At 39.6% G+C, this 23,524-nt stretch overlaps 1 protein-coding gene across 3 annotated transcripts; it reads left to right on the top strand.

Moving 5' to 3' along the window:
• The first annotated feature begins 1,426 nt into the window (after positions 1-1,426).
• On the top strand, positions 1,427-23,091 carry LOC131307388 (phosphatidylinositol-3-phosphatase SAC1). Of its 3 annotated transcripts, XM_058333871.1 has the most exons (17): positions 1,428-1,775; positions 2,900-3,104; positions 3,230-3,395; positions 8,130-8,352; positions 10,455-10,531; positions 11,864-11,896; positions 12,671-12,858; positions 12,964-13,061; positions 13,404-13,537; positions 13,622-13,756; positions 15,367-15,748; positions 15,892-16,013; positions 17,818-17,928; positions 18,509-18,706; positions 19,174-19,368; positions 20,976-21,087; positions 22,615-23,091. In XM_058333871.1, exons 1-17 carry the CDS (start codon positions 1,629-1,631, stop codon positions 22,804-22,806), a joined length of 2,718 nt encoding a protein of 905 aa, XP_058189854.1. In that variant the 5' UTR covers positions 1,428-1,628; the 3' UTR covers positions 22,807-23,091. The 3 variants fall into 3 exon arrangements, with proteins under 3 accessions (XP_058189853.1, XP_058189854.1, XP_058189856.1); XM_058333873.1 differs by lacking the exon at positions 11,864-11,896; XM_058333870.1 differs by lacking the exon at positions 11,864-11,896 and having other exon boundaries at positions 1,427-1,775; positions 12,671-13,061.
• Positions 23,092-23,524: the final 433 nt, after the last annotated feature.

The following is a 23,524-nucleotide window of genomic DNA, read 5'->3' as shown; positions in this document are numbered from 1 at the left end:
AAAAAGGTAAAAACCCCCCTAAGAATTCACAGTCATACAAATACTGTAGCAATCTCACGTTTACCTCAAAACTTTATTGGAAATGTGAGATTGAGGGTCCTAAAATAATACCGGTAGTTTCTGTTTTTTAGAGGAGGGTTTATTATTTAATGAGGGATTCTCATCTTTCTGGCCGTTAGATTGGGTTGGAGGGATAAGAGCTGTTGAATTTATGTAGCACATAAAATTTAAAAATCGTTCTCCCTTATTATATAAATACTATCTTATAAAGAAAACACCCCTTTATGATTTCAATCTCAGTTTTGAGGCTGACTAACACTATTTTAACCCGAGCAACATTATTGGATATGTATGACCAATCAATTCAAACTAGAAAGAAAGTTTTTAATTTTTTATCCATCCTCCTAAATCTCCTATCTCCTAAATAAATAATAAGAACGGGATTGGGGGATGCCATTTTTGGTCCAATTTTTTCAATTGTGTCCCTCAATTTTTAGAGGTGTAGTGTAGCTGGCCGGGTGCTCGGATCAAACATCTTACACACCTCGGATGCCGTTGATTCCCGCGTGAGCCCCCTCGTTTTTTTTTTTAGAATTTTTGGACGGCTTGAATTGGCCGTCTGGTGGCCGGAGATGGCCTGGGGCTGCCGTCCCTACGATTTCGGTACCAATATCATTTCTGTTCTTTAACTACTTGTAGAAACTGCGAAAAAAGGAAAAAGAAAAAAAATGGTCACCCCAAATTTCCTTCTCCCGTATTTTCAATTTCACGTACCAGATTTCATTATAGATTTCCCTCTTTAACATGATATGTAAATGCATTGCGTAAGTTCGGGCCTTTGGTCTAAGTTAATATGAATATAGGAGACTCGGGCATGGTGCAAAGCTGCTCCTTGTAGAGCGCTCTGCAAGGTGCATTCGGATCGTTTATTTCGATAATTAATGGTTGGGATTAAAAATAAATTTTTTCAAAAAACAGTTAGTGAAGAGTAAAACTTTTTTTTTTAAATCTAATTTTCGTTTGACCCAAAAGAAGAGTTAATTTTTTTTTCTGGAAGAGTTCTATTTTAACCCTAGCCGCTAAAAAACACTTTTGAGCAATTCAGGTGTGCCCTACAGCGCTCTATTCAGAGCTGCTTTGCAGCATTCCGGATCTGAATATTGGAGCACATTTTGACCAAAAGGGAGAAATTTTTCGGTGCCGGATGAGTATATCCCACATGGTTGTCGCTCAGCACATCCGAGCCGTCCAATACACTTTTGAACAGTTCGAATTGAAACCCTCTCTTTTCTCTCACCCCAACACTTTCTCTCTCTTTTTTTCCTTTCCAAATTCGAGCAATTAAAAAACGCAATAGACAGCTCGGATGCGCGCATCACCGGGCACTGGAATTTTTTCCCCGAAATTGAGAAGCGTGCGTTGCGTTCTGCTGAAACATGGAGACTACACTCGACCTTTTCGCGGTTTGTTATTTCTCCTTCTCTCTCTCTCTCTCTCTCAAATCCAGCAACTGAAAGGTGGGGGAACTTATCAATGGAATTCCCATATTTGCCCTAGAATTTCAGGAGCATTGCCGTGCACAACGGTAAATCCATGTCGTAGATCGATCCGGGTACCAGTCGATTTCCATGGCGAAACCAGACCACTCGAAGGCCGGTCCATCGAAGCTACCGCCGTTGGTCCGCCCCTCCGCCAAGATCCACCCGGCGAACGATCCCGAATCCGACCCCAATTCGTACTCGCTCGAGAAGTTCAGACTCTACGAGACCAAAGCTGTGAGCCAAATTCTCTCTCTCTCTCTCAAATTCTGTTGGGTTGTCGAGAAAAAGATGAAAGTATCAAAACTGGAGAAATAGAATAGTTAGGCTATGAGGTTGAACTAATTTTTGATTTAGCGGCCCGTCATAGTTCGATGTGAACATCAGGAACTGTCCCGTAAGAAAACCAGTCATTGCGGCTACCCGTTTCCAGATTTCTTTTTTGAAGAAGCTGGGTAGAATGAAGAAATGGAATAATTAGGCTATGAGGATGAACCAATACTGGATGTAGCGGCCCATAATAGACCGATGAGAACATCAAAATTTATTTATTTTTTTCCGGTCAAACCGAATTGTCCCATAAGAAAACCAGTCATTGCTTTGCTGCTTTCCGTTTCTGGATGCTTTTTGTGAAGAAGCTGGATACAATGGAGAAATAGCCGAGAGAGGGTATACATTATACAAGGAATTGGGAAATATTTCAACCACATAAAACTTGAGTTTCTCATTGCATTAGATACTCATTGGATTCTTCAATATCGGAGTCGTAGCTTTTTAGTGCTACTATTGGTTGTTATGTCCGATTAGCGTGGGTTTATAGATTCGTTTCAGCAGTGGTTTTGCGTGTTTGAGATAGCTTATTTAGTTGAATTGTGAGTGAAGGCTCCGTGGAGTTGTCAAGGACATTGTTGAGGGAAATTCCCAATAAAAGTGTATTGAACTAGATGATTGTATTTTCCTCTATGTGTTAAGTTGACATACAAATTTTGTAAGGAAATTAAGATACAGCTATTTATTTGCGTAGAAAACTATTTAAAAAGTGAATTCCGACAAAATATTGTGTGTTGTGCAGATCTTGAGTGTGTGCGTGTCTGTGTTTTTTTTCCTGCTGGGTAAGTTTTGAGAATAAATAATCCACACAAAAGTTAGAAGGCGCATAACCCACAAATTTTGTGCTAGCTAAACAATTTAAATGGGAAATGCACACATTTGGGTACTTTTCTTTGAACAAGGCCGTAGGCAAATGAAAAATTCGGATGCCAAAATAACATCTGAAGTTCTTTATTTTCTTCATCTTTTCCTCTGTTTTGCACCAAACGCAGGGTTTTAATAATCCTGGCCTTTTTGTTGAAATTTTGTAGAGGTTTTACCTTATTGGGAGTGATCGGAACAAGAGATTCTTCCGAGTGTTGAAGATTGACCGGATGGAGCCATCTGATCTCAATCTCAGTGAAGACCCTGTGGTTTATTCTCCACAAGAAGTCAAGAGCTTGCTTCAGCGAATTTCTGAAGGCAATCGGGCCACTGGAGGATTAACCTTTGTTGCGAAGGTTTATGGCATTGCTGGTTCGTTTTGCTACTTCTGTGTTTAGTTTGGATGTTCAAATTGTTTTGTTTGTCCTTTATCTTTTGTTTGTCTAACTTAAATTTTGTACCATGGCTTATGATTTTGGATGTTATTATGTGCTTAGGTTGTGTTAAATTTCTGGAGTCATATTACTTAATTCTTGTAACAAAGCGACGCCAAATTGGATGTATTTGTGGCCATGCAATATACAGTATAGATGAGAGCCAGTTAATAAGCATTCCACACGCTTCAATTCAAACCGACATTGCTCATTCCAAACCTGAGATGAGGTACTACATTTCTGTGGTATGATGATTTTCTGTTGCTTAATCTGCTTATATATGGTTTCCGTGTGATCTTTTGTGGTCTAGAGCTGATCTAGGGCATTGTACTTTGTTGTTTCCTGCAGCTACAACTCTTTGTGTGCTAATATGGAGAAAGTTTATGTTGTTCGAAAGCTTCTTTCTTACTTTTTCCTTAAATGACGAGTTAAAGTTGAACCGCTTCATATTGGTACCGCTTAAACAAGTTCATGATGTATGTCTTTGTGCATCCTTCTGCACTATTGGGTCTGTCATGCATGCTTAGTCCTGTTTGTCTTGTCGGTGTTGTTTTCCGTTTGTTGCTGAATTGCAGCATAGGAGCCTATCTTCTGTTTGTTTTCTGTTGCATTGCTTGGTGTGTTGTGGATTTTTCAAGGTTATCCCCTTAATCCTCTTTTGGTGTGCCTCTTCATTGAAATTACTCACCCTAATAAGGTTAGTGAAGTGTGGGTATGTTGATTATCAATGGCGTATAATGTTCATTTCTTCTTCATTCTTTTTGGGAGGGATCAATGGATTAACTATCATTCATCCAAATGAGGCTGTTGGGCATTGCTATTCGCTGCAAAATGTAAACATTCGGTGTCGTCTTTTAAATCGTATTGATATTCTATCATGTACATATGAGGATGATGATTATCTTAAAAGAATAGATTAATACAAGAAAAGATGTCATGTATCAAGATTTTAACCACACTAGCGGACAATCTTGGCTCTGCCCCTGATTTCAAAGACCCTGTTTCTGCAAGGCTTCTACTCTCAATGAAGCAACTGTGCTTCTATAATGTGCATGTGTATTTAAAATATATATTGCTGCAGTATCAAAGGTTTAGTTTCTTTCTTTGGAAGAGTCATCATGCGTAGGCTATGTTCTCATCCTCGAAGTGCAGTCTCCCCCTTATTTTGTAGATTATATTTTTTTATAATCTAAAAAATACAAGTTTTGCAGTTTTAATATGTGTTAGAATATGAACGAATTTTAGATATTGGTCTCAGCTGGAGATAAAGTTCTGTGAATTAAATTAGAAGTTACCTAAATACGAAGTACTGGAGTAAATTTGATTTAATTCTTTTTCTAGTTTCTTATATGGATGCTGCAAATTTTCTTTCCATTGGTATCTCTTCTTTTGTTTCTTTGGGATTCATGTTCTTGATTCAACCCTGTTTGGATGCAATTCCTTCTCGATGGGAGTGAGGTTCTGGATCCGCAGATTTGTCATCGCCCATAGGAGGATCCCGCACGTAAAACTCCCAAACCACATACTTTGAACCAGTACTTGCCTGGTTTTGGATTTAATAAGACGTGCAGATCCAGAATTGGAAGACCACTCCATGCGCCCTGATGCAAACCAAATCAAGGGATAGATTCATAAGAGAGATAAATCCCAAAATGGGATACAAGGAGCAAAAGCTCTCTATATTCTTTTATCAATACATCAAAAAAACTAACTAATGAGGGCACAAGACACCTATTTATAGACTCAAAACCCTACACATACTAAAGACACTAAAATGACAACAATACCCCTAAATCCTACTGCATCATACACCCCCTCTAAAGAAAACAACTTGTCCTCAAGTTGGACGACAAGACACGAGACAATTAAATGAAGAAAACATAGAACTATAGAGGTATTTATTATGCAGCTCCGAGGTAGGCATGTGGCTGCATTTCTTTGATCCACGTCACCCTCATGCAATAACCCATCTTCAATACGAGCTTTCGTTTGTGTACATCCACAGTGTCCATCCTTATGTGCAAGTAGATCACCCACTTGGAATGCCTCTTGTGTAGAAACACATCAAAGTAATAGGCCATGACTCTTGTTCCCAATGCACACCAAGAATCAGAATCATCTAACACGAAGTGCCAAAAGTCCAACGTCACTTCATACCCAAGGCTTGCTCGAGTTAAAACCATACCCAAAGGATCTTCAAGCACCAAGTAGTCTACACCCTCTTTCGACAACTTTGGAACTTGTTTGGGCACCACAACAACACAAACTTGTGCATCTTGCATCTCTTGTTCTACTCTTGTTCTACTGATAACTTGGAAGACAGGTGTTGGAAGTAATCATCAATCTCAAAGTCATAACTTTCCTCTACGTCATGACTTGCCTCCAAAACTTGCCCACTATCTTCCAAAGGTGTCAAGAAGGGCTCATTGATCGGTAGGATAAGTCCTCCTTTCTCTTCATCCTCACCAAACTCTTCTTCAAACTTGTCATATATGGGAACGCCATCTAGATCACCTCTAGCCCCATAGATAGAAACATGAATATCTTACCAAAGATAGAAACATGAATATCCTCACTTGGATACTCATCATAGATTGGAACGTTAGTGTACTCATAATCATCATTATAACTTGGTTCTTTCACCTCATCGACAAAGAGAGCATCAGGAACGGGCTCACAAGCCTTTTCACCAACTTTCAACTCAAGAAATGGTTCTCCAAGCTTGAAGCATTTGAATACTCCATTAGGTGACAGATTTCTAGCCTCCAACGTGCTGATTAAAGATTGATTTTCAGTTGGGACAGCCCCTAAGGACTTGCTCTTACCAAAACTAGTCTAGGAATCGGCATTGGAATCTTGATTGAAATGCAAGAATTCCTCCTTGAGCTTCTTCTTCATCTTACCCCATTCCCTAATCTTTTCTTTGCCTCTCCTTTGTTGACTAACTTTGAGTTGTGTCCACCAATCCAAAGCTCTCCCCTTAAGGCAAGTAGATGCCAACTTCACCTTCTTTTCTTCAGTAACCAAACAATATTCGAACACACTCTCAATGGTGTTCAACCAACCAACGAACTCTAGTGGGCTTCCACAAAACTTGGGAAGTTCATTATCATCATCGTTCACCGATGTGTATTCAAATACAACCAAATTTGCTCTACGCCAATGCAATGGAATCCTTCCTTTCAGTCGGACGTTGCAAACGCCGCTTCTTGTCATACAAGGTAGCAACTTGTTCACTCAACTCTTTAATCTCATTCCTCTTGCTATTTGAATTGCCATAAGTATCAATTTCATCACCAAAATCTCCCATAGCATCTCTACCTCTACCTCTTCTTCCTCTATCTCTTTGAGCCATTACAATCCCACAATCAACTCCAAACAAGCAAATCAACCCCACATAATGAAAACCCAATCAACTCAAGACTCCACACACCACAAATCGCAAGCAATTGACACAAACGATCCCAAAATGACATCCACAAGAATCGCAAGAAATGGAAGAAAATAGCAACAAATTGAGATAACCCAGCTGAAATGAAACCTTAAAATGCAGATTCGAGTGCCAAAAAGTATAAACGGAGGCCCTTACCACTGTTTCGAGTACCAAAAAGGGCAGATCTGAGTCCAAAATTGATTTCAAGCCTCGAAAATGGCTGGGTCACGTTTGAAACAGGAAATCGAAGGTCGATTATGGCTGGGTCAGCTCGAAATCAACCGGGTAATGCTCGAAATTGTTCGTACAGCTTATAAAAGGGTTGAAACAGGCAGATCATGTCTCGAAATGATGGATTAGAACTCGAAACGACCAGAAATTGACAAATGGAGCCTGCTACAGTGATTTAGAGTAAGATCCGTGGGTTTTGAGGGTTTTTGGGCTTCGAAAAGTACAGAAAATCAATTGTACAGCTTTGAAATGGTTGATCTGTGGATCTTAAGGTTCGAAATCGAGTTGTATGGCCTTGGGTTGTACAGATTTGGAGATTTCGAGTGAAATGGTGTCTTTGGCGAGATTTTCCGGCACCGTTTTTGGATTCCGGCGAGATTTTCCGGCAAGATTTAGGTTTCCGGCGAGATGAGTCGTCAGGATTTGAGCTCAAGTGCTCTGATACCAAATAATGCAAATCAAATCAAGGGATAGATTCATAAGAGAGATAAATCCCAAAATGGGATACAAGGAGCAAAAGCTTTCTATATTCTTTTATCAATACATAGAAAAACTAACTAATGAGGGCACAAGACACTTATTTATAGACTCAAAACCTTACACATACTAAAGATACTAAAATGACAACAATACCCCGAAATCCTGCTGCATCACGCCCTTCTTAAAAATTACCGCCTTCAAAGGACACTCCTTTTTCCTTAACGCCTTAACAAGATTTGCCAACTGGTTGCCTTGCACATGCCCTTCAAACTTACCTTTGCCAAACAATGCTGCAATAGTAGAGTGATAAAGCTACATCTCCAAGCCTAAATATGGAGTAACCCAAGAAGTCGGTAGGTTTTTGCTCCCTGATGATACTGCCACTAAGCTGCAGAACAGTTGGTGAATAAGAGAAACTGACTGGAGAAGTGAAACAAAGGAATGTTAGGATACGGGAGAACAAGTGACAAGGGAAAAAGGAGCCAAAAATGGAATCCAGAATTTCTAGAGCTCTTTAGATTTTTACGAATCTTGGCCTTATCCTGTCAATGTGTGGATCAAATCGTCAAACGTAACACTTGAAACTTTTATAGTCCTTCTAATGTCTTTTTTAGGCTATGACAATTAGTCTTAAGATAGATAGTAACAAACATAACGTTAGGAGTGTTAGGGAATGCGGTGTTCTTCATTATTTGGTTACAATTGGATGGTAGTGTAACTTTTTTCCGCAAAACGTTGATTTTTACCTTCATATTTATTCTGTTACTAATTGATCATTTTTACCATTGGTTTGTTTTGTAATGGTCCGCAAAACTGCAGGTACAAGAAGCTTCTGTCAAGTGTAGATTTGACGAAAGACTTTTTCTTTAGTTATACATATCCTATAATGCAAAGTTTGCAAAAAAATGTGCTATCTATGGGCGAGGAAGGGATGCCATATGAGAATATTTTTGTCTGGAACGCCTTTCTGACAGAATCAATACGCTCAAGATGCAAGAATACTATTTGGACAATTGCTTTGGTTCATGGACATTTTAAACAGGTATTTGATTTCTTTCTGTTGGAGTCGTGGTGGGTTTTTTCTCTCTTTCGTTGCTGTCTCTTTCTTAGGTCATTTCTGCTCATGTGGGTTGTTTGTATTACAACTTTGCTTTATTTTGCGAGAACTGGTAATGCTTAAAGGAAGTATGTACTCTTATAACTGCGTTGCCCAATTTTGCTCTTAATAACCATATGCTATGAACACTCGTTCCCTCAGAAATCTCCATAACCACTTACCGAGCAAAGCAATAGCTTTCTCAATAACATGGCTCATGCTAGGTCCTCCCTTGCCCTTAGGAAGCGAAACAACTTCATGACTTCCCAAATATCTTCCTACGGTTTTGAGTCTCGAATTCCTTTCTGGAGAAATCCACAAACATTTCTCAATCTGAATGGCAATCCCACTGGTACTTTCAACAAGGTAGTAAATACTAAATATCAATGAAACAGCCTTGAATAAACAGCATTTTTCCACCCATCCAATCTCCCTCCAATCTTTTCTGACACTAGTGCCCTCAATTCTTCACTTCTAGGATGCCTACCCCAAGGAACGTCCAAGTACTTCATTGGTAAAGACTAAATCAAGCAACACATACCTCATCCATGACAGCCATCCGCACCAGCATACTTTCCCCAACGTACCCATCAACCTTGACACCATCTTGAACACTATTGGTAGACTGCCAAATTTCCTGTATAACCTAGGACCTTTAAGATATCTGTTAAAGCTGGATGGCTCAAATCCAACCAATTCATTTTTCCAATTAACCTTTTGATAGCTCAAATTAACCTGTCAATTGTTTAGCAGGTTGTAATGGGGTTACCTTGAGCAATCCACTTGGAAAGAGGGTAGGGCCAGGTTGGACATAGGTGCCCATTGTCCGGATTAAGAATTGACATTTTGTCACGTGAAGCTGCCAATACTTGAACCAAAAACATGTTTATTCAAAGTTGCACTGCCTCTTGGTCCATTTGCCACTAATGCTTTGAGGGTCGATATATTTACATAGTTTCCATTTAGAATTGTTAATGTTTGATGAAGTGTCATTTATTAGCTGATGTGTACATGTATGTAGTTGTAAGTGTTTGGGTTCTTCTGCCTTTTATGTCATGTACAAAATTGGTCTCTTGCAATTTCATGAATTTTTGTATAAAGAAATTGAGGAGTTAAGGATGTTAGCCATTTTATAAGTTCAATCAAATAACTTGTGCAAAAGAAACTCTTTTTGTTGGTGGTAGAACAAACTCAAACCAAGTGAACAGTTTTTGCGGTCATGAATGGCTTACATGATCGAGACTGGTTGGAAACGGGTTGTAGCGAGTGTTAATGGTACTTATGGTGTCCATTACATGGAATTGTGAAGAACTCTATAGGACATATCGTATTTGATGTCTTAAACTTGGAACGCTGAAATTGAATAGAATAAGCACTCCAACACGAATCTGTTTAATGTACGTGTATGAAAATTCATGCATGTATAGTTGCTTGAGTTATTTATTTAAGTTTATGGTTATTTTAGGAGATTTGATTACACTTTTAGAACAGGCCAAGCTTGTTGTGATGGGTTTAATTTGATTTGTTTCATTATCTACATGTTGTGATCATGGTCCAAGTAGTTAGGAAGTAAAGAGAAATTCTTGGAGGTTATTAATAGTTTGACTTTTCCATCTTATCAGTAATGTATAACGTGGGAAATTTGAGCTTATTGCTCGAAGCTGCTGATTTTTTGGTTGTCAGATATTTTTTTGTTTGTGTTTCAGCCTCATCTCAAGTGTCATCTATCTTCGTTTGGATTTTTGTGGCCATACATCAGCAACCCCTTGGGGCTAAAATGCTCTTACACCTCCTTTGCTGTTCATTTTGACTCGTGTATATGTTATGTTATGGTTTGCCTGCAAATTATTTTTCTGAAATCTTGACCTTAAGGAAGTAGGTTATTTTTTGTTCTTGATGTTGAATTTTCTAGCACAACAAAATGTCATTTCTTCTTTCTGTAAGTCATCGGAATTAAGATTTTGCTTGATATAATTGTGAAGTTTGTTCACATTAGGCATATTGTCTGCTAAAATTCTTCAGTCATCCTGTTGCTCCGGTGCTTGCAGATTAGGCTGTCAATATTTGGACGGGACTTCAGTGTTTCTTTGGTGTCAAGGCGTTCTCGGCATTTTGCAGGGACACGGTATGTCCTGGTTCATGGCCCTCAGTTTGATGTATTGTGAAATCACGGCATTTGAATTCCACCTTGTTTCTTTTTGCTTAAGGAGTGAGTGATAGGAGATCCAAAACGAGTGCAGAAGCTTTCAGTTTTAACACCTGCGTCTTTCACGTAAACTTTTCTCGCTAGGTGTTGAACAATTGTTATCAACTTTGTTTGAGTAAGATTACATACACACGGACCTCTGCCTGCTGTTGATAGTTGTCAAATATGTGTATACTATAAACATAATGAAGAAACATGTAATTGACGTGAGAGAGGAGACGCACAAGGTTTAGGTTGTTCCAACATGATGGCCTACGTTAGTGGGTGAAGGTCAACAGCATTTTCACTAAATTGAATACAAGATGTAATAGTATGTATAACATTTGAGTATGAACTAGCTAAAATATCTTATTTTTGAAGCCTATCCTAGTCTCCGATCCCACGAGATAAGTTAACTTTTTCAACCTCCATATTTTTTTTTGGGTAACGGAGGAACAGTCCTGCAGCCAAGCCACTAAATGGACCTGACTGCGCAACCAAACTCCGGGGGAGCCAGCACGGCCACACTAGTCATGGCCCCCCACTTATTGCAAGGTACTCACCCTGTGGGGAATCGAACTTCAGGTGTACTCCCAAAGCCTAGGCATCCGCCCGAACCACTGGGACAACCCCTAGGTGTGTACTTCCATCATTAATTCTATCAAAAACTAATATGATGAATGCTTGCCCATACTAACCGTGTGATTAAGTTCATATGTTTTCAACTCAAATGAATACAACAAAAAGCGGATTATGGAACATAGGTATGCCGAAGGACCTCACCAGTTCTCACTCATGGAGCAACATTGACTGATTCCATAGAGATAACTGTGAATTCTGCACATAGAGATCACCAAGAACTTAGTCAAAGTACAATATGAACGACAAGATGGCGATTTGTAACAATCACTTTTTTCGTGGATATCATCAAAACCTCTTCATATAGGAGGGAAAACTTATAGAACTGACAAATTGAAAGTTCCACGGCCTGTAGTCAGATTCGTTGATGAGAAACATGCGTTTAAACATAGATTGAGCTTTAAAATGAAGAACACACTAGAAATCAACTGTAAGAGAGCAAAAAGAGGTCCTGGGTGGGTGGAGAGACAGGTGCTTCCTCTGTTTCTGCGTGTCTAATATAGAGTCTGCAAGCCTGTTTTCATATGCATTTCCAATTCCATGAAGACATCTTTTTCCTGTGAAAGCACTTCGCTCTTTTCATTATGTTGCATTTTGTTTCTTTTCATTTTCCTTCATGCATGCTAAGTTCAGGGAAGGACTAAAGGAGGATGAGCAACAAACCAGGTCAGCTTCTCCCACTGCTCCATAATGAACTTGGTGGTTTGTGTGGTTCCACTTTGAATCCTCAGAAATAGAATTTGTAAAACTGCATAGCTTCTCTGACTCATGCTTTGTTTATATGTGCTTTGTAGTAGTAAATTCATTGAATTGTCCCCTTCTTGTTTCTGTTTGTTTGGCTTGGACTTTACCTGAGTTTTTGGGTGCTTCTGCTACATATTTTTGGTGTTATTTCCACGGTGGTAATGTCTTGTAGATATTTTATGTTGTCTTTCTGACTCTCCTTCCCAGGGCTTGCAATCTGAGATTATTACGTTGAAGCCGAATGGAGTTGGAGTTTTGTCAATAGTTTTAATCGGTCATTATAAGCTTTTGTATGTGTAGAAAGCGGCCCATTATCTCTCTTGTGCACGACGTGTAGAGTTTTTTTTGGGTTGTGTGTCCGTCAGTAATATTGGATAATGACTGAAGGTTATCTTTATTTGTTGTTTTCATTTTTTCAGTTTCTTTTTGCAACTTAATGTCAACCAGATTAGTTATAGTGATGTGTTTTGATACTGTTCTCATATGCCGAAAAAGTCATGGTACTCGATTCCTATTGCGACATCCATTGGGTTGATGCTTCTATTGTTATTAGGTTCCTTTTCTTGAGCTACTGCCTGGGAACTGAATTGGGTGCTTGTGTTAGTGGTCAGATCTATACGTTGTTGTGGATGTTGGAGATACAGTGTAATGGTTCCGTAACAATGGCTTCAGCCCTTTTATTTGTCATGGATGCAGTTATTTGAAACGGGGGGTCAATGATCGTGGAAGGGTTGCAAATGATGTTGAAACTGAACAAATTGTCCTTGATGAAGAAGCTGGGTCGTGCAAAGGAAAAATGAGTTCTGTTGTGCAAATGAGGGGTTCAATTCCCCTATTCTGGTCACAAGAAGCTTCAAGACTCAGCCCTAAACCTGATATAATCTGTAAGAACATCAGCAATCTACTCCTTGATTATCTTTTTGCCAAGTTATTCCTTGCCTTGTCTTATTGGACAAGTTTTGATATGCTTGTTTCTTCTTCAACTTCAGTACAAAGATATGATCCTACATATGAGGCAACCAAACTGCATTTTGAAGACCTCGCAAAGAGATATGGCAACCCAATTATTGTGCTTAATTTGATTAAGGTCTGATTTGAAATGTATAGTTCTGTTTGGTTACCATGTATTTGGTTATTTGTTATGAATTTTCTTTTGCTGGCGGATTTTATATTTGGAATTTTGTCTATTCCAAAAAAGACTTGATCTGATGAGTTCTCAGTTCTCATACTGTAAAGTGTTCTGCCTTAGAATATCATGGGACTCAATGGCTGCTCTGGAAATTACAGCTCTTTTTGAGAATGTCACATATGAGTCGCAAATCAGATTTAACTAGAACAAAGGCAGTTTTAGTCTACTGAATTGGATTTCACTTGAGAGAATTCATTTTATTGAAAGCATTTGCTTAAAATTGAAATGTAAATTTTACAGACTGTTGAGAAAAGGCCACGTGAAATGATGCTAAGGCGTGAATTTGCTAATGCGGTCGGGTACCTTAACCAAATTCTCTCAGAAGAAAATCATCTTAAATTTATCCACTGGGACTTCCACAAGTTTGCAAAGAGGTAACCTTGGAATGATTTGTGCAATAATTGCAAGAAGTGCCAGTTTTATTTTAGCTAACTGTTCTTTTCTCTGCTGTGTTCAAGCAAGTCTGCCAATGTTTTAGCAGTTTTGGGCGGTGTGGCGAGTGAAGCACTTGATTTGACTGGGTTTTACTATAGTGGGAAGCCTATTGTACTTAAAAAGAGAACCACACAACTTAGTCGAACAAGCACAGGGAGGTATTACATCTGTTTTGGTAAATTTATGTGCACTCTCTCTTTAAAACCATGTTCAATACTCCCTCCGTCCCATTCTGTTTGCTTTGTATTCTATTTTGGGATGTCCCAAATTGTTTGCTCTCTCTGAAAAGTCAAAAGAAAAAAGTCTGTAAAATTTCCTCAAAGTAACCCTCATGAATAATTTAAAGTAGTTTTGCAGATAAATAAACAGGGGCATATTAGCAATCTTGTTAAACTTTCAATTAATGCATGTCTCGCTTAAAAAGTTGAGTTCCCCTGTATGGAGCAAACAATATAAGATTGAGGGAGTTAATGTTTACGACCCATTGTTGTTGTAAGGCTTGAAGTTACTGAGCTCTTCTGGTGTATCTTTTTTCTTTCTTTTTTTTAAACTGGTTCTAGCGTATCTTGACATTCTTTACTGGAAGCTAACCGTGAATTGCTTTTGCGTGCTGGTGATATTATTTGTTTCTTAACATTATGGATAGGACATGTTCTCGAACGATAATATGCTTTTATCATTTAAGTGTCTGAGTACAGGTGTAACCCTTTGGTGCGTGACAGTAGTTTTCTTTTTCCAGCTCAAGCAAGTTGTTAGTATCAGTCTTAGTTTCTGTCTGTCCTCCTGCTGGGGTCTGAATTCCAGCCAAGTTTGTTATGAACATAATTCACATGGACTCTTGGAACAGATTAGAGTGTATAAGTAGCTAGAAAGTTAAGTTTTTTTCATTGTTTTGTTTTAATAAGTCGGACAGTAGAGAAAAGGCTGAAACAGAAACAGTAGCTGGTCTTTCGAACAGTCTTGAAAAAGTGGTGTTTCATGGTTGAGAAACAGTATCATAATAAAGAAAATTCAAAACACGAAAGATAAAAAAATGAATGGTGTAGACTAATTTAAAAATAATGAACCCTTTGGTGATCGCTTGTTGTGAATCAATGAACTAAGTTTTGTTAGCACATTCATTCCTTACAATTTTACAACTTTCTGCACTAGGAAGTCCTTGTTTTAATGTCTCAGGAGCAATACATTGGATCCCACACCGCCATAAAATAATACATCGAATCAAAAGTTGGTTTTGTTTCGTTGTTGTCATTAATTATTTCATAATTGCCTAATTAGTTAGGCAATGGGTGACCAAGTTGGTCAGTTCACTTATGTTCCAAGCCAACTACTTTGAAACTATGTTACATGGACTCGGGCACAAGTATCAGCGTAAAAGGTGTCCATAAGTTGGACCTCCCTGAATCCATAATCTTAGAATATGGAGATATGTACTCGAAGTTCGGTACAAGTCAGTGGATACATCATGAGCATTTGAATATGTTTCATATGCACAAAATAGTTTAATCCATGTGAGAGTTAAGCCAAGACTCTTGATTTGCATAAATTACCCTTTTCTTCTTGGGATAAAGCCTGTTAGTGTTTCGCAAGTTGGGGATCTGCTAATAAGGTTGGAGGTGAATAGAAGAAGAAACACAACGTTTTGATTATGTTTCCTTTCTCTACTGTGGGTTTATGGCAATTGGGATAAAGATACGCAGACCGTTGTTTTTGGCTGATTTTACATGGGTAGTTTTATTATCTTATATCTCATTGCTGTTGGTTTCAGGGATGCTTCTCTGAGAGATCTGAGAGCTAATTCAGGTGACCTTGGTAGGATTGGAAGTGGTAATGATGCATCATATACTTTGAAACAAGACAGAGACTCTGATGTTGGTCAACAGGTTAGACAAGACAATTATGGTGGTGCAGCCCCATGGTTCCAAAGTGGAGTTTTGCGCACGAATTGCATTGATTGTTTGGATCGAACAAATGTTGCACAATATGCTTATGGCCTAGCAGCTTTAGGCCGCCAACTTCATGCAATGGGTTTGACAGATAAGCCTAAAGTGGATGCTGATAGTAGCATTGCTGCAGCTCTCATGGATATGTATCAGAGCATGGGTGATGCTCTTGCCCAGCAATATGGTGGCTCCGCTGCTCACAATACTGTATATGCCCACACTAATCTGAGTTGAATTTATTTATCGCTGGTGTCAAGAAATTAATCTGAACATGTGCTTTGTTTTGGGTAGTATTGTTTTTGGTAAGCCAAAGGTACATTATACAAATATCCACTTGCCTTGAACTCCAGGTGTTTCTGGAAAGGCAGGGAAAGTGGAAAGCTACAACGCAGTCTCGAGAATTTATCAAATCTATCAAACGATACTACAGCAATGCCTACACTGACGGTGAAAAGCAAGACGCAATTAATTTGTAATCATCTATTTCCCCTCTTTTTTCTTGTTGATCCATTAGTCTTATAAGTGGTATGCCAGATTTGATGTACTGATAAAACCTTACCGAGTTACTTCTACCCACAGTCTATGTAAGCACAAGCACTTCGTCTGAGTCCATGTACCGGTGTCGGACACTTTTCGCACACAACACTCTCCAGACACATATCTGACACTCAAATCCGATATGTCCTATTTTTTCTCAATGTTTTTGGATTGGACACTCTGGGGACACTCTAAAGAAATACTCTAGACACTCTCAGGACACTCGCAAGACACGTCGGGGGTGTTAAACGAAATAGTTAGGACTTTGTGTGACATGATAATGTATTGATTATAAAGACTCATTGATGATAAAACGGTTTTTGCTCGAATACTTTTGTGGATGATGTGATGGTAAATAAGACTTAAGGAATACTATAGTGTTACATATTTAGAAATAAAGCCTTTTCTATTCATATTTCATGTAATTGAATACATAAATATCATTTAAAACATGTCCGTGTCGTGTCCTCTAATTTTTAAAAAATTTGTCTGTCGAAGTGTCGGTGTCGCGTGCTCGTGTTGGTGCTTTTTTTTTTTTCCGGAAAAAAATGCAATTCATATAGTTAAGGAAAACAGATACAAATTGTGTGGCCCATAGGCCAAAACAAACAACGAAAATAAAATATACGCTCCACAACTTGCACAAATCAACTACAAGTACAATGTCGGACCTAGGCCTCCGAACTGGAGGTGGGTGGAATATAGATGATCACCGAAGAACCACACTACCGCTGCAGGATCATCCCGACCTGACATCAACGCGCCTTCACCATCGCTGCTGAGAACCTGCAAATAGCCAGAACTCAGACCATCATGTAAAGCCCAACAAGAAGTGGAGCAGGCAGGTAAGTGCTAGGCAGAGCCCAACCCAAACCAGCCAAACCATGGCCTCCACCGCTGCCACCCCCAGCACAACCCAATGCCGCCACCAGCAAACTCACACCACCATCAATACCACCAGAACTGCACAACCAGGCTGCACCGTAAAATCAACCGACGACGAAGAACAGCGGTGGCCCAGAAGCCACTGCCAAAACCCCTCTTCGAAGCCAACTCCAAGAAGCCCGAGATTTGCATCTCCGAACAGCAGCCACACCGAGAGCTTGCCGGAGTCCTCCACTTCCGTTAGGAAAAACTGAAAATCATTCAAGAATGATCCGGCAGGAGGCCCCACATCCAAGTCTCCTCCATCCCCGAAGCCGCACCACGCCGTGAGGCATACCGGTGACGGTCAAGAGTAGAGACCAGCGGTCGACTGGCGAGGATGCAGGAGGAAGAGGAACGATGACAAACGGAGTGGAGAAAGAGCCGAGCAATAGGAGGTTAGGGGAAAAAAGAGAGAGAAAGAAGAGGGGGAGAGAAATAGTTAGAGGGGAGAGAGAGGAGAAGAGGGAAGGAGAGGGAGGGGGAGGGAGGTGGCTGGCGGCGGGCGCTCCCCCCCCCCCCCCCCCCCCTAGGCGTTGAAAAGTGAAGAGAGAGAGAGAAGGGGATTTTAGAGAGAAGCAGGAGAGAAGAGGGGGAGGTCAGCTATTGTTTCCAGTTTGCTGGAGAGTTCTGTGCCCTTGTCGGTGCTACATAGCCCACAATAGATAATATGAGAGAAGCTTTTATATTGCCATCATTGAGTTTCAAACTCTATTTGTGACACAAGTTTTGGGAAATCTAGGATGCTTTAAGTTATCACTACACCTATATTATGCTTCTCAATCAAATCTTTTGTCTCTTCCTGATTTTACCAGATTTTTAGGCTACTTCCAACCACAAGATGGTAAACCTGCACTTTGGGATCTGGATTCTGATTATTATCTTCACGTGTCTGGGATGGGAGATGACCTTATCCCGGGTTACAGGTAAACCTCAATGCCTTTCAAATTTTGGGGCTTCTGACCCTATGTTATTCTCTCAGGATCTTCGCTTGAGTAGTTACTTGGTTCTCAAATTATGTTGACTATGGGAATTGGAATTGGAAAGGATTTATTGCTTTCGAAGTTTGAGTTGTCTCATGCTACTGTTTTATCACGATAGGAAAAAAAAAAAAAAAAAGAAACATAAAATTGTTATCGGTATCACTTAGTCCATGTAAATATGTGGTTTGGATGCTTTAGTTTTGTCACATGGTGAATTTTTAAGGATAGTTGGTGGATAGTGGTACAAACATCTTCCCATGTGCACGCAGACTCGTTATTTGTTAGTGATATGGGAGGGATCTAACTAAGCTCATTATGGACATGATTGTTCTCAACTGTGCAATGTACGCAAGGATTCAATTAGCAAATACTTACACAAGTGTATTTAGTGGTGAATATGAAACTTGTGTAAACCTTCTGTTGTATCCTGTTCCTAATCTTTTTGCGTGGTGACCTAGATTATTGGCAGTATTCTTTTCATCTAATTATCTCAAACATTTTTTGTTCTTATTTTAATATGCAGTTACCTAGCTGATGCTACGCCTATGGGAGCAAGAACTACTCTTGCTCCTATTCCAGCATGCAGAGAGGACTTCTCGCGGATGAAGCTGACGTCATTTGATAAATTGTTAGAGAGAACATGCAGTTCAATAAGGAATGTAAGGCTTTGCAGTGAACCAGATCAAAAACCTGGGAATTCTGGAGTGGCACCCGATGCAGCGTAAATATCTACTTGATCTGAGCTAATATCCTTTTTGGTTAAGCATTCATTTCTGCTTTTTTCTTTATCCTGTTCTGCTCTCCCAGCATGATTGATATCTACCTATAGACCAAGACATTATTTCATACGACGCTGCTGTAGTTTGTTACCTACTTTCCTTTGCATCTATTTCTCAAGTTCTAGATGAGTTCAACTGGTTGATTCTGGTTCTCTTTTCGTAATGTCCTTCGATGTGGCCTGCAAAATTAATTTGTTCTTGGATTTTTCTTGCACTCTTAGTGTTGCGATCATCTCATTTTTCTCCGTTTCCTTGTTTTTTTGCAGTTCTGTATTTATTTTTGGTAGGTCTAAAGTTTCTTAGTAACTACTGTATACCACTGCTGAAAACGATTTTTTTTTTTTGCTATGGTATGCCAGAACTCTACAATTTTGGTTATTGTATCTTAAGTACTCTTTCTTTTATGCAGTGAAATACAGCTCAAAAGTCCAAACTGGCTTTTTGGCCAGAGGAAGTTTGAGGAAAGTAACTCTGCTCCTAAGGTGGCTTCCCATGAAACCGCAAAGGGAAGGTCTCAAGAGGATAAGAGACTAGAAGACCTGTATGACCTGAGTTGGCTTTCTTCTTCTGGCAGTGATATCGGTGAAGAGGATGTCTTTAAGAGGTCTCTCTCTCTCTCTCTCTCTCTCTCTCTCTCTCGCAACCACATAGTCTGCTGATTGATTGGGTGTGATTGTCCTTCCTCCAAGGGTAGAGTACATATGAACCTCTGCAACACCCTTGTTTGAAGTTTTTGTTTTTGCATCTAAAGCTCATTCATTGCTTCAGAGTTGGGATCTTTTCATCTCCGGAAAGATCCGAAGTTGAATTCTACAATGCATTGTTTAGTTCTGGAATTGTAAATATCTGGTTCAGTCGTGTTATAGACTTGAAAATTGTTTTATAATATTACTTAGAGTTGCATTGATAAGAAGTTTAGTGCACCGTAAAGATTGTCATCTTGATGAATGTATTGCTAGGACATGCAACATCATATTTGGGTAAGTGGTGGACACTTCAAGATCCACTGTTCATGGATTTTGCATAAGTTCAAGAAGTGTCAGTGGGGATGTTCTTCCATGATTTAAAATCAGTGATTGTAATTGTATGCATGTTTAACAATTACATGGTCGTAATGTTGCAGATGCATTTTGTTGTCAGTAAAGCAGGTCAAATATAGAAGTACTGATTAAGTGCTTTTAATATGTGCTTAACCAATCACAATTATGTGACCAATATGATAAGTCTTCAAGTAATTTTTTTCTCAATAAAACACAGTTTCTCGTGGCATGCTTTATAGCTGTCAATCCTTTCTCCACTCTGACTAAAGTCTCGTAGGTCTTTTTTGTGAGGAGTTTTCTTTATTTTATTATGTTCTTCTGCATCAATAACTTTCTGCCAGATACGTTAGTCGAGTTGAGGATGCAATAGCCATTGGAAATGCTGGCCCTTGTGTTCGTTATTACTATACAGAAGAATAAGTTTACTCCTGCGCGATACTTGGCAATATATCAATAGCATCATGTTCTATCATGTCTTGAAAACATATGATTGCACGTTGCCCCCTTTTGGTGGTTTTAAAATTTCTAATTTCTGAGCACATAACTTATACACTCTCACATGAGCGTTTTACTTTCCTCTTAATCTATGTAGCACTGACACTCCTAGAGGCCGGCATGTCCCTGTGTCCAACACAGGGACACAGCAAAATACACTTCGGACACGCCACGTGGCATGTCCAATAAATTTAATTAATTTTTTTAGGGGGACATGTGAGGGACACGTATGGGGACACAACAAGAGTTAAATATGCAATTTTTTGTAAAACTTTGGGGGGTAAATGTGTAGTTGCTTCATATATTTTGGAATAAATATTATGTGTTACGATGTTTATATGATGCCTGCTTGTAAGTATTGAAGCTTCAAGCTTATACACCTAACTATATTTTCACTTGTATACAATAAATATTATTTATTTATTTTTGCTGTGTCCCCTGCCGTGTCCATGTCCCCATTTTTTTTAGAAATTCCGTGTCCGTATTTGTATCTATGTCCGTGCAACATAGCTCTTAATCTTTTTGGTTTCTATCGACAATTCATGACAAGAACGACAAAACATTTTAACTTTGACCTGTTAATATCTCTAAACTATTTTGTCAAGGTTTAGAATTCCTTTGTTGCATAATTTAGAAATGTGATTATTTGATTCACTGTAATTGAACCTCTTTTCAGATATCTAGCAATGACTTCAGTAGAAGAAGCCAATGGTTGGTATGGTGGTACATTGCTTGGAGATCAAGATGAGAACAGTGAGATATATAAACATTATGCTGAACTGTGTCAGGTATTTGAAGCAATTGTGTTGATCTCTGCTGTCATCATATGATTGTTCCTGCCTTGAACTACTTATTTCTCTATGTGACCCCGTATTTATTTATTTTTTGAATGGCGAAAAAGATTTTATTAATCTTTGAATGTGAAAACAAAGACCAAAGGGAGCAAGGAGAAGGGCAACAAGTGCCCATCTGAGACCCAAGCCTTTGATTGGCAAGATGCCAACCAAAGAGAAAACCCAAGGGACAAAGCCCAGCACCCAAAAGGCCAGATAAAACAATAAAACGCACGTGGGACGCAACCCAAACACCTAAAAAGGCCTAAAAGCCCAAATACAAGGGAAAAACCGAGCAATTAAAGCCCAAGACACACCCAAACCCTAAAGCGAAAATCTGAAATCCGGACTCCATAGCTGCCACCACCGCGAAGCACCAAAGACTGCCGTGAACCCAACGTATGTCACCAATACCAAAAAACGATCGGAGCATCGCCGGCTGCATAGGAACCAAGCCCGGATCGCCACACCTCGCAACACCACCCAAATCAGCCGCCGCAAATCATGCAGCCACCAAAAAAACCGGACTCCCACCAGCGAAGCCAGCCCATCACCTGCAAACCAGACTCCCACCTTGCAACACCGAACCCAAGACGACAAAACCCCCACTTCCAGCCGCCAACAACACCGCCTCCACAAACACTGCACACCAACCATGCTCCGGCCACCAAAAGCAAGCGACCAGAGAAGAGGAAACAGCCGCAGAAACTGAGATCTCCACAAGCCATTAGGCAAACCCGAAAAATGCCCAACTGCCCAAGAGCCGAGATCAGAGGGAGATCCCGCAGAAACCCCATATTTATTTGAAGTCAAGTCTTTTCTTCTTGTGCTTGCGCATCTTTTGACCTCTGCTGGAAGTTGTGAAACAGAACCTGTAGTCAGTCACAGCTCCATGAATCTTGTTCTGTTGGTTCATTCGAAAGTTTTCTTCAGATGTTTGAGTAAAATCAAATCAAGTACTAAATAAGATTACGTATTAAAAACTTGTTTTGAACTCAACAATATCCCCACTTGTGGGAACTAAACTGTATTTAGTATATATATGGGGGCGGTATATATCTTTTTCATTTGCTAGATTTGGCTCCAAATGTTTAGCAAAGGGTAGTTTAAACCTTGAATCACGCAAAAAGAGTGGATCAACCCTGACATTCTCTTATACATTCTTTTGCTAGGGTTGGTAGGTTCAACTTAGAAATTTTGGAGTAAGAATTTTTACATTCATGATATACATCTGGGTAGTTTTGTACAAGTTGATGGGCTCATAGCAGCACACCTAGTGCCGCCCATGCCCAGGGCTATTGTTTCTTACCTTCACTGCTTTCTTTGGTTTGATTTCAGTTGTGCTTCATTGGTATTTTTGCAGTGCCAAGGTCTGCTTGTTGTCTAGTGCTTTGATTTGAAAGCACATGATACTGAAAAGCATTTACAAGATGTATCTTATTGTAGTTTTCTCCTTGTAAATTAATGGATGTGCTGCTGCAGGGTCCTGCAATCGAACCGTTCCAAGATGATGCTGAGAAAGAGAAGTACTATGGTGATCTCCTTCGTATGGGAACCGTTGATGGCATGGATGATGCTGCTGTAGAAGCAGAGATGGAAGCAGCCCTCAAGGAGTATGACCTGATTGGCGCCGATCTTGGGATTGTTCCAAAGGCTTGTCAAATCTTTGGCTGAGGCTCCCAGCCATTTGCTCCATGGATAGGGTGACTGACGCTGCTGACTTGCTGGAGTATTAAGGTTTGTATAGACGACCATACATGTATATATGACAATACAATGCTAACTAGCAATGGTTGTGTAAGACAATGGTGATGTTTGTGTTGTGATATTTCTGTAATGAGGATAACAAAGCGGCATATATGTTCTGCATCTCTATGTACATCTTTTGTCTCTTTAGATGTTTTACTAGTGGAAAGGACACATGATGAGTATATGCACCCAGACACATTGAGAAACCAATTGCTGGCTATGACAGCAAGGAGATGTTAGTAATGTTGCCCGTGTAGACGGGTACTATACATAATTGTTTTGGATCACTCCCGCTTAAACTTGAGCAAAAGCTATGTTTCTAAGTCTCAAGCATAGGCTGTACTGTTGTTTCAAGATCTGGGATCTTGTTTGCTTTGCGACTTCATCAATCTATGTCGATTTAAACATGTACGAATAGGGGCAGACATAGGTAGGAAGCCACGGGTCATTTCTGTGGAGCCATACACATTTTGCACACGACTCATGAACAGTCTCTCCCTCCATAACCCCAGAATGTATTTACTACGTTTTCCTTCGGCAAGGCCGCCGAAGATGGTTTCTTAGACGATTCCAACTCAGACCTCCCTTTCCAAAACGCAACGGGGCCAAATGGCTGGCATATCTGACATTTATTTTGAACTAC

The sequence above is a fragment of the Rhododendron vialii genome, chromosome 11a, assembly GCF_030253575.1.
Source record: "Rhododendron vialii isolate Sample 1 chromosome 11a, ASM3025357v1".
NCBI lineage: Eukaryota > Viridiplantae > Streptophyta > Magnoliopsida > Ericales > Ericaceae > Rhododendron > Rhododendron vialii.
This window is presented reverse-complemented; position numbering and strand designations above follow the sequence as displayed.

Excerpts from the sequence above, each read along its gene's own strand:
- LOC131307388 (XM_058333870.1), top strand. The coding sequence starts at position 1,629 with ATGGCGAAACCAGACCACTCGAAGGCCGGTCCATCGAAGCTACCGCCG. Across the intron at positions 8,353-10,454 it reads TTCATGGACATTTTAAACAG|ATTAGGCTGTCAATATTTGG; the intron begins GTATTTGATTTC and ends CGGTGCTTGCAG. Across the intron at positions 16,014-17,817 it reads AAGCAAGACGCAATTAATTT|ATTTTTAGGCTACTTCCAAC; the intron begins GTAATCATCTAT and ends TGATTTTACCAG.